This window comes from Cupressus sempervirens, chromosome 4 (assembly GCF_028749045.1).
Source record: "Cupressus sempervirens isolate cs-2001-9-10 chromosome 4, ASM2874904v1, whole genome shotgun sequence".
Lineage (NCBI taxonomy): Eukaryota > Viridiplantae > Streptophyta > Pinopsida > Cupressales > Cupressaceae > Cupressus > Cupressus sempervirens.
Window position 1 is genome coordinate 258,885,054 of NC_143121.1, and position 11,710 is coordinate 258,896,763.

General features: G+C 35.4%; 1 protein-coding gene across 1 annotated transcript; it reads left to right on the top strand.

Annotated features, from left to right (window-relative positions):
* The first annotated feature begins 460 nt into the window (after positions 1-460).
* On the top strand, positions 461-4,275 carry LOC149560971 (protein DETOXIFICATION 54-like). The gene is made up of 2 exons (XM_089824909.1): positions 461-1,013; positions 2,028-4,275. Exons 1-2 carry the CDS (start codon positions 930-932, stop codon positions 3,435-3,437), a joined length of 1,494 nt encoding a protein of 497 aa, XP_089681035.1. The 5' UTR covers positions 461-929; the 3' UTR covers positions 3,438-4,275.
* The last annotated feature ends 7,435 nt before the right edge of the window (positions 4,276-11,710 follow it).

Here is an 11,710-nt window from a genome sequence, read left to right on the forward strand (position 1 = left end):
TTTTCAAAATGGTCCAACATCTACTCATTCTCATATAAAACTATTGATACACTCTTACATCTATCTTCTTCACACTTACCAAGATTTCATTCATAATAAACTCTTCAAAAATCATTCAACTTCACTAATAAACCAAAAACCCACTCTTTTTTAAATACACAAAATTACAAATTTCCCAACTCCCCTAAAATTTGGGACCAAAATTTCAATACAAGTTGAGGAATTCAAAAAATTTCACATTTCCATATTCCCAAAGCAGCCGAGAAGCATGGTAAGTGTAGGGAATGATGGGTCCCTGAACCTCTTTAACGGTAATCCCTTCGCACACGTGGAACGCCGCCGGCAGATCGCCTACGGTTAAGCAAACTCGCCGTCCGCCAACCCACGCGCTGCTAAACTCAACCCAACAATTAACCGCGATTAGTCCGGCTTATATTACTATCGCTAAGTGCTCCACTTCATGAACGTCGGTTCCTTGCATTTTTATCCTTGACAAATTCCTCGTCTTGGAGTGATTCACACGCAGAGAAAATCTTCGGAGGATTGTAACGCATTTTTCACACTCAAATTTCAGTCAGAAATGGCCTTTTTTCGAAAAGTGCCTTGCACCATTGTATATTGTTTTTGTATTGTAGAATCTGTGTTTGGAGTAATATAGTGCAGAATTGAACAAGTGGGCATGTGCTCTAACTTATATTTTAGCTGTTTTTCTCCCCTTTTAGGCCTCTGAACTCCCTGCATGCCAGTTAGATCGAAGCCTCCTTGATGTTGTTATCCACAAACATATATATTTAATGTGTATACCTCCCTTGATCTAGCTGCCCGAGTACTTGTTTGGCTATATACATATTGTATATATGTTTCATTGATCTGGGTTCTGGACTGGTTGCATTTGGCTGAAGGTTGAGTGGTTTGAGTGTAGAGTTGAAATGGGAAAGCCTTCAAAGGGCCAGGATCTTTGCATTAAAACTGAGTTTGAAGAAGCTATAGGCAGGATCCCTACCTGTTTACAGGTAATTCTCTCATGAACACACATCTTGAGCCGTTTTTTGATTTGGCGGCATGCTTTTTCTTTGATGAAAAGATTGAATTTCGTTATATATTGATTGGTGTAGATTGAAAAATATGTTTGTATGGTGTATTGTCTTGAATAGCAAGTTAAAAACACATATTAGCGATTAGGAATAGTGCAATGATTTGCTGAGGGTTTGGGTTTCCCTAGTAAATGTTCTGTTGAAGAAGTAGGTTTGGGAAAACACTTTTTCGTTTTAAAAATTGAGCATACACAATGCTAGTATGTCAACATTTGTCTCTGTGGAAGGTGTTCTGTACCATGTAGCAAGAACACCAGTTTTGTCTTTGGGAAGTATTTTTGCAGTTCTATCGGGAAAGGACTAGAAAGTTATGGTGAACAGTGTCAAAATGGTACACTACAAGTTTGACCCCGTTTTTCCTGTACTGTACAATCTTTATCATGAGGTCTGTACAAGTAGTGTTGCTTGAATTCTATTGGAGAATGAGCTTGGATTGGTACACTAGGGGTTTGAGCTTGTTTTTGTAGTGGATTTATATGAAATTTTCAGCTGATTTTGATATGGATTAATGAAATAGCATGAGATTATATGAAATTTTCAACTGATTTTGAGTATGGAATCAAGGATTCATTAAAATTGCATGGTTTAAAAGCCTTGGGTATTTCTTTAATGGTAATAGATTTCTACAATACATAATCTTATATATATGTTTCTGGATGAGTTAACCATCAACATTTTGGATCATACTCAATAATGGAATCATAAGGATGACCATACTCTAAAAAAACATCACTGATAATCAGTTCAATATTCTTTGTATACTTGAAAAGATAGGACTCTGTCCAAAATTTACTGTTTGATACGTTAGATGGGCAGAACTAGAAGTCCCCTATTTGGTCTTTTGATGTGGGATTCCCATTTATAGGGTGAAATGACACAAGCTTTTTGTTTGCTACTTGAGGTCTTGACAATAGATGTGTGATGATCTTGCAGATAATGGAGGAGCTGAAGGAGCTTGGGAAGATTCTAGTCCCTGTGACAGCCATGAACTGTGTGGTGTATCTGAGAGCAATGGTTTCAGTTCTATGTTTAGGCAGATTGGGGAAGATAGAATTGGCAGGGGGTGCACTTTCTATAGGTTTTACAAACATCACGGGGTATTCAGTTCTATTTGGATTGGCATCAGGAATGGACCCAATTTGTAGTCAAGCATTTGGCTCTAAGAATTGGGACCTCATAGGTCTTTCTCTTCAGAGGACCATTCTGATTCTTCTTACCGCCTGTATGCCTATAAGCCTCTTATGGATCAATTTACAAGACATCATGCTTTGGATGAGCCAAGATGCTGCCATTACAGCAGTTGCAAGCACATATTGTCTCTTCTCACTCCCTGATCTTCTCACAAACAGTATCTTGCAGCCTCTTCGTGTATACTTTCGATCTCAAGGCGTTACCACACCGATGATGTGGTGCTCTGCTCTGGCAGTTGTTCTTCACATACCTCTAAACATCATCCTAGTCTTTGTTTTTCAATTGGGTGTTCCAGGGGTGGCCATTGCTGCTGTTTTAACCAACCTTAACATGGTGTTCCTCTTGCTTGGGTACCTTTATTTCAGTGGAGTATACAAGAGGACTTGGAAAGGCTGGTCTGCTGATTCATTTGGAGAATGGTGGCCTTTGCTAAGCCTGGCTCTTCCAAGCTGCTTTGCAATATGCCTTGAATGGTGGTGGTATGAGATTATTACCTTATTAGCAGGCTATCTTCCCAATCCACAAGCGGCAGTGGCAACAACCGCAATCCTTATGCAAACAGCCAGCCTAATGTACACTGTCCCATTGGCCCTGAGTTCCTCCGTTTCAACAAGAGTTGGAAATGAGCTAGGGGCTTGTAGGCCAGCAAAAGCCAAGCTTGCCACTATTGTAGCCCTTGGGTGTGCGGTGATAATTGCCCTCTTCAGCCTAACATGGACCACTATGCTAAGATACAAATGGGGAAAACTCTTCACCGAAGACCCTCAAGTTCTGGCCTTGACTGCTGCTGCTATGCCTATTATTGGGCTTTGTGAATTGGGCAACTGCCCTCAGACAACCGGTTGTGGTGTTCTTAGAGGAAGTGCAAGGCCTGCCATTGGAGCAAGGATAAACCTTGGATCATTTTACTTTTTGGGCACCCCAGTAGCTCTGGTACTTGCCTTTTGGTTGAAGATTGGATTTGGTGGTTTATGGTATGGCCTTTTGGTGGCTCAGTTTGCTTGTGCATTTTCAATCCTATTTGTTGTTCTCAACACTGATTGGGATTGTGAGGCAAGCAAGGCGAAGCAACTCACTGGAACCCCTGTCAAAGCCCAGTTGCAGATGGCATGCATGAAAGAAGATGAAGAGACGGGCTGTTTGACAACTTAAAAATGAATAGAAAGCCTACCATAGTTGCATTCCAATCTAACCCACGGTTATTTTAATTCTTTTTGTGAGAAGATAGGAATAAGCTACTTAGTGAGAACCAGAGCATCTCAATATTCTGATGATGAGTCCATTCAAGATAGGGTATATTCCCCACTGTTCATTAAAATGCTGCTCCTTGACAGTATTTCCCCTTGAGATAAGAAGGCTTAGGGATAACCATCAATCAATCCTTTCATTGATGCTTAGAATTTCAACATCTCATGGATGCCAAAATCAGCATTGCCTTTAATCTTGCCCCCTTTCATTCCTCCCCTGGTGCCGCCCCCCCCACAAAAAAATCATGGACCACAGCCAGCAGTGGAAGTTGTTATCACTTACCCAGCGATGTGTTGTTTGGGGCATAAGGAACAAATGCTAAGGATAATGATGCATAAATTCCAATATCTTCTTACAGAGGCAATTCGATGATATTTACTGACCATTGAATGCCATTTCTTCCAATGTAGCACAGCTGGGTGTATGCATATATCATATCTGGCCTTTTGGTTCCTTAGATTGGCGGTCTCGTAGATGTCATCAAAACCTTTTCATTTCATACCTTCATATAAGCCTAAGTTGTCCTGTCAAAGTACACAAGGAGTCTCTGTAAAGTTATCTCTTATGACTTATCTAATAGATAGTGGTTCGCCCTTGCCAAATTTTGCAGAATCCAGCATTACAAGCCCCTACTTTATTGTTTTAGCGGAGTAGTCCTTTCAGTGTACAGAACTGGTCCCTGCAAAGTTATGTAAGTATCAGATTCCAACCTTAGTAATCATACAAGTTTTGTAGAATCTAACATCTCTAGTCTCCTGTGGCATTAAGAAAGTTTTTCCTGTGATGTTGCAGTAGCATTTTTTTCAGTTTGATAGTGACTTGTTCATATAACTATCTATGAGCCTAATCATGTTTATGATGCTGCCTTTAAAAATCGTCTTGGCAATCTGTATACTTAAAAAATATAAAAAATCTGTATACTTAAAAACATATAAACAAACAGTACTTCAAATTGTGTTAATATATACTTCTATTTCTATTCAGACGCGTCTTTACCAATTTGAAGACGCACGTTATTTTGTTTTTCATATAATACTTCATAATTGCGTGGTCGTATACAAAGACCCAAAGTTTCATTAAAGGTAATTGTATATTCTTTCATTTACTATAAGGTCCCGTTTGGTTGCTGGAAGATGAGGGCCAAAATCGGGTTATCAAAGGTAAAACCAGGTTTTGCAAAAAAATTTTGGTGTTTGGTTGGTTAAAATTATAACCTGGTTTTCAATTTCATCTTCCAATTTTGGTAAAAAAATTGGAAGAAGTTTCTTCCAATAAAAAGGTGGAATTCGAAATTAAAACTAGGTTTTGAATTTTATGACAGTTTTTTTAATAATATTGTGGGGTCCACAGTATATTCATCTTCCGTGTCAACCAAATGGACCATTGGCTTTTCAAACCACAAAACCAGGTTTTCGAAAACTTGGTTATAAGATAACCTAGTTATGCCAAAAATTCATCTTCCCCAACCAAACGGAGCCTAAGGGAATGTGTAATTTTTTAATGGATGATCCAACATAGCATTTTAGTTGTTCGGTGATATGAATTATGAGTCTTAAGTCGAAGGGCTTAAACATCACACAGTAAGGCTTGATTCTTAGTGCAAAAGTGTTAAATAGTCAAAGTTTGACTTACTTTTCCAGGCTTAATTTCTTCCTTAGTGTGTGATGTTTAAGGCTGGCCGTTTTTAAGTAGAAATATAAGAGTCAAGGATAACATTTAGGTAATATTATAATCTTGTATTCAACAAAGCTTGATCTCAGCTTCAACCAAAATAATCAAGAGTCAAGGATAATATTTGGGTAATATAATGGTGTGATAGTATTATAATCTTGTATTCAACAAAGTTTGCTCTCAGCCTCAACCTCAACCAAAATAATTGTAGGGAGCCAGTCGAAACAAAATAATATCAGTAGTGGTACATAAATAAAACCAGTAAAGCAAGTAATCCTTTTTTCATTTCTTCACTCAAACTCACGACTTGACGCAGTGGAGGAGGATTAGCCATCAAGTTCTTTCACAACTAGTCAACTTCACCAAAATACTAAAGATCCATCAACAAAATTAATGACTTTTTACAATATGGCTGCTAAAGCAAAGTCAATTATAGAGGATCATAAGTCACAACTTACATTGTACTTTGATGTCATTATAGATAATTGAACTTAGGTCTCCACAACTAAAACTTGGAGCTTTTAACCAATTAAATTCAATCATTTGACATTCTTTTGATTGTTTAAGACTTAATTGGAACGTTTTCTAAGAAAATTAATGATCTATATAACATCAATCGCTGTAGAAATGGAAGAGGAATTGTATCATGATATTAATCAAGTCACACTCATTGACCCATGTTTTATAAGACAAGGGCCTAATTCTTATGAGAACAAATGATATACTTAGCATCATTACATTTACGTGATGCTTATAAAAGTAAAACATTAAGATTTCTACAAAGTTCACCCATTTAAATACCACTCTAACCCAAACTTATTTAACCATAGAGTTACTTTGGACCCATTTAGAAAAACTTCACAAATGTTATACATTATGAACCATTCATTAAAGATTTTTTTAATTCGTTGATTTTATCTTTAAACATAATAATATAATATAAATCATAATTATTTTTAAAATTTAATATTATAAAATTGTATATTTCACGAGTCAGTTTCTTCGGTCAACATCATGCATTTCTCTGCACGTAATAGTCGCAACATTTCTGTTTAAATATAATATGCTTCACGGTTTTAATTTGTGCACAAACATCGAAGTTTGTTAGATGGGAAGTCAACGCGTCGATCTATACACCAGGGCCTATATTCTAGTGAAATAAACTAGATTATATAGATTCTAAAAGATTATAAGAATTTTGCATCTCAACTCTGGTTATAACCTTCAAATATTTTTATTATTTGCATTATTTACTTAATCTAAATTGCATAGTTTTGAACGTACCTAGTCTTAATATAAATACTTAAGTAATCATAGGACACATAAGTCAACAAGCATCGTGCAATTCATGTAAACAAAGAGATTAAATTGAAGCATCGGTGAACTAAAAAGGGGTATGATAGGTTTTTAGTTTAGAATCTAACAATTTAAATTGAATGGATCGAGGTTGAATGTTGAATGGCAATTTTGGTTTTTAAAAGAAGAGAGGATTATTAAATTTTAATGGAGTTGAATTATTGGTAAAGATTACTTGATTGGTATATTAAAATTAGAATTTCAATATATACTTTTATATTTTCTAGATATTTACATCTTGTATGATTATATCTACTTCCATTGAGATATTTGTGGTTTATATTTACAATTCTATATATATATATATGGTAAGAGGTGGAAGAGTCTAATATTTGTTTGGTGTTAAACATCACATAATTCGAGGAATCTTAGATGTTGTCTCAGTAAAAAAATCAGAAACTGGGGCCCAACCCCACATGGGGAGATTTTATCCAAAATGGAGATATATTATTCTTATGATACAACCATAATTTTATATTTTTATATTATGATATCATTTGATTTTCTTAAAATAGTATAGTACTAGTAGTTGGGACATTGAAATTGTTATTAATTTTTTTATTATAGAAAATTGTTGCATGGAACTATGAATTAGGAGGCTAAACTCATGCAAAAATGACACAAGAAAATCCACAACCACCAAGATCAATCTCAAATATGATAGAGACCACCTTAAGAGGCAATTTAAATCCAACAAATTTTAGATAGTTTTACCTTTATTTAGCTTTTCTCTATTTTTCCAAACTAAATCCATTCAAAATGGGATTATAAAGGTCGCTTGGAACCAAAGATGAGGATAAACCTTTTTCCTTGCAAGAGGGAAAGGTGAAGGGAAAATGAGGGCATCCCAGAAAGCCATCTGAGATTGACATGCATATCCAATATCTAATAATTTCTTTAATACCTTTCAACAACTTGATATGAACACATACTATTATTTCCTAAAAGTGGAAACACACATTGTTGATTTTCCACAATTAAAACCTTAAAAAAAGGTTATTGCAATTCACATATCTAAGAAATTTCAACAACATTGCAACATACTTATTTAATACATCAAAATCATGAAACTAGAAGAATGAAATACAAGATGAAAATATGGATATACGTGGATAAAACACTTTCAAGTAGACAACCCCACACTACATAAGATGCAATAAATATATCATTTACCAACAAGTTACAATAGATTTTCAATCTCTAAGCCTTTACATGGAGATTTACATCTTGTTCCATATTGGAGAATATATAGTAGGACAACCCTCATGAAATGAACTCCTCTCCTCTATTTAAATAAGATAAGCCGCTAACATATATAGACAGCTCAACACAAAGATGTACCTATGGCCATGGTTTCCAAAACCATCTTCAACACATAGGAGGTAAGTTGTTTCATAATGTTAACAACTTTCTAATTCCATGACATGTTGCTTATAACAACTTCTAAGGGAACAACACCTAACTTATTCCTAATTGTGATCTTCCTACATATAATGTAAGTACAACATAGAAATTACCATGAGTAGGATTGTGTGCCTTCCTTGCCTCACACAACTTGTTAAAGGAAACTCTACAATAAATACCAAATGTTAAAATACAAGTCTCATGCATATTAGAAATCACAAACTAAGAGTCTTTCGTCAACATATGCATTACCATATCAATTTTCACCTCAAATTGGAAATATATGACAATGTCTTGTTGGCATAATGGTGAAGACGATTGAGTAAAAAAGAACGAAGCATTAAAGTGGTGTTGTCACTACTAGCAACAAAGCATTTAATGAAAGTGATGGATCAACCATATTGGTATAAAATTTGATTGATCAAGTAAAGTTACTACTTGTGTTCAATGTATTGGTGACATGGTAGTCATTTATGAAACAAGTGATCAATGATGAAGATTTTTGTAGTTTCAAGTTATGTGGTTCATGTGGAAGAATTGACAATGTCATATCACTTTATATAATGGAATCTTAGATGTTGTCTCAGTAAAAAAATCAGAAACAGGGGCCCAACCCCACATGGGGAGATTTTATCCAAAATGGAGATATATTATTCTTATGATACAACCATAATTTTATATTTTTATATTATGATATCATTTGATTTTCTTAAAATAGTATAGTACTAGTAGTTGGGACATTGAAATTGTTATTAATTTTTTTATTATAGAAAATTGTTGCATGGAACTATGAATTAGGAGGCTAAACTCATGCAAAAATGACACAAGAAAATCCACAACCACCAAGATCAATCTCAAATATGATAGAGACCACCTTAAGAGGCAATTTAAATCCAACAAATTTGAGATAGTTTTACCTTTATTTAGCTTTTCTCTATTTTTCCAAACTAAATCCATTCAAAATGGGATTATAAAGGTCGCTTGGAACCAAAGATGAGGATAAACCTTTTTCCTTGCAAGAGGGAAACACGAAGGGAAAATGAGGGCATCCCAGGAAGCCATCTAAGATTGACATGCATATCCAATATCTAATAATTTCTTTAATACCTTTCAACAACCTGATATGAACACAAACTATTATTTCCTAAAAGTGGAAACACACATTGTTGATTTTCCACAATTAAAACCTTAAAAAAAGGTTATTGCAATTCACATATCTAAGAAATTTCAACAACATTGCAACATACTTATTTAATACATCAAAATCATGAAACTAGAAGAATGAAATACAAGATGAAAATATGGATATACGTGGATAAAACACTTTCAAGTAGACAACCCCACACTACATAAGATGCAATAAATATATCATTTACCAACAAGTTACAATAGATTTTCAATCTCTAAGCCTTTACATGGAGATTTACATCTTGTTCCATATTGGAGAATATATAGTAGGACAACCCTCATGAAATGAACTCCTCTCCTTTATTCTAAATCAAATAAGCCGCTAACATATATAGAGAGCTCAACACAAAGAGGTACCTATGGCCATGGTTTCCAAAACCATCTTCAACACATATGAGGTAAGTTATTTCATAATGTTAACAACTTTCTAATCCCATGACATGTTGCTTATAACAACTTCTAAGGCAACAACACCTGACTCATTCCTATGGTCATCTTGCTACATATAATGTAAGTACAACATAGAAATTACCATGAGCAGGATTGTGTGCCTTCATTGCCTCACACAACTTGTTAAAGGAAACTCTACAATAAATGCCAAATACTAAAATACAAGTCTAATGCATAATAAAAATCACAAACTAAGAGTCTTTTGTCAACATGTGCATTGCCATATCAATTTTCACCTCAAGTTGGAAATATATGACAATGTCTTGTTGGCATAATGATGAAGATGATTGAGTAAAAAAGAACAAAGTATTAAAGTGGTGTTGTCATTGCTGGCAAAAAAGTATAATGAAAGTGATGGATCAACCATATTGGTATAAAATTTGATTGATCAAGTAAAGTTACTACTTGTGTTCAATGTATTGGTTGTAGGAGCTGATAAAATCCAACTCCGTAGTTGCCAAGATCACCTACATGCAAACTAACCTATCGAAGGGAAACCAAGAAGGAAGAGGTGGAGCTTGGAAAAAACCCTAAACGGACATGAGATAACATATTGCAAAACAATGAACTTGTATTTACAATGAGAATGTAATGTGATTTGTGAGATACGATGAGAGAGCCCGAATGTAAAGGCCTCATGGAAGCTTGTAGAACAAGATGGAAGGTGGTAGAAGATAAGGCTGACAACCAAGCACTCTTCCACAAAAAGGTGGAACATGCTAGAAGGGAACAAACTCCCGTGTTGTCAACAACTCATCACTACATGCATTAAATACTAAATATTAAATAAATGCATTAACCTAAGTAAGCTTAAGTAATAGAATAAATAATAAATAATTAATTAATTATTTACTCTAACACCCCCCCTTAAGTGCAACTTAGGGGAATGCCTTAAGCTCACAAAACTAAGATGAAAATGCAGAATGGGTCCCAACAACAAGGCCATGTTAGGTACCCATGTACAATGCAAAGAGATGCAACCTTTGTAAACGGGAAAAGAGAGAAAACCACGTGGGAAAAACCCTCCCCCAAAAAGAGGTAAGAACCTAGTGAAGAACTGAAGAAGCCTCCAACTAGGGGAATGTCCCCTAAAATAGGAACAATGAGTGATCATGAAGAGTATCACTGAAGCATGAAGAAGCCGCAAAATCTACCATCAGAAAGAAATTGTTGATCTGAAGAACCTCCATGGAAGAAGAAGGCATGAACCAAGCGTGTCTATATGGTAGATGATCTATCTCACCAAAATGCATAGGTAGCCAACCACTACAATCACCTCATATGTAGGATCAACCATTGAATATGTAGTTCACACTATCAAACCATCGAACCAAGGATGCATTAGAACAATAGCATAACCCCCCCTTAATGCAGACGGGGTGAGATGACAGGCAACTGAGAAGGTGGGCCAAAAATCTCCTACAGACAAACCAAGAACGACAAGAGAGGAAGAGATACAAACAGCTATAAAGACATGGTCGCAACGACACTGCATGGGAAAATAAAAGGAAGAAGGCCTAAAATAGAAAACAACTATTCCCCCATGGTGCTTTATAAAAATAGTGCAAGTACAATTGACTCAAAAACAACGTTCATGAACTTGAAATGCAAAAGTGGCACTTTATCTCAGTGCGTATGCAAAAGAGCTTACAAATGATGTTTGCAATGATCAAAACAGGAAAAAAGCTAACACAAAAGATAGGACAACCCAAAACAAAAGAAACCATGCCAGGAAAACGATCCTCATACCTAAAACACCCAAGATATCCACCATAGAGAAAAAATGCCAAAAATATGATAGAAAGAGCATGGGCCAGAATCAAAGGAAAAAGACCACATTTCTGGAAAGATGACAAAACCAACTTTCCAAAAATATAACATTTTCAAAAAACTGACATGGGACGCAAAAGATATGCATGCCAGAGTTAAAAACAAAACTTTAGACTTCAACTGAAAAAAGGGAAAAAAAATGCATCAAAACTTAAAAATACCTACATCAATGTCTTCGTCTTAGAACCAGCTTTTCAACGCTTCTTCTAGATCAAAAAAATATCTCCATATGCTCAAGTTATTGCCAAAAAATTGAAGGTAGGTTCAAAATGACCTTG

What these genes read in the sequence shown, in the direction of transcription:
- LOC149560971 (XM_089824909.1), top strand. Translation starts at nt 930, where the DNA reads ATGGGAAAGCCTTCAAAGGGCCAGGATCTTTGCATTAAAACTGAGTTT. An exon ending in GGATCCCTACCTGTTTACAG is followed by an intron (nt 1,014 to 2,027) that starts GTAATTCTCTCA and finishes ATGATCTTGCAG; the next exon opens with ATAATGGAGGAGCTGAAGGA.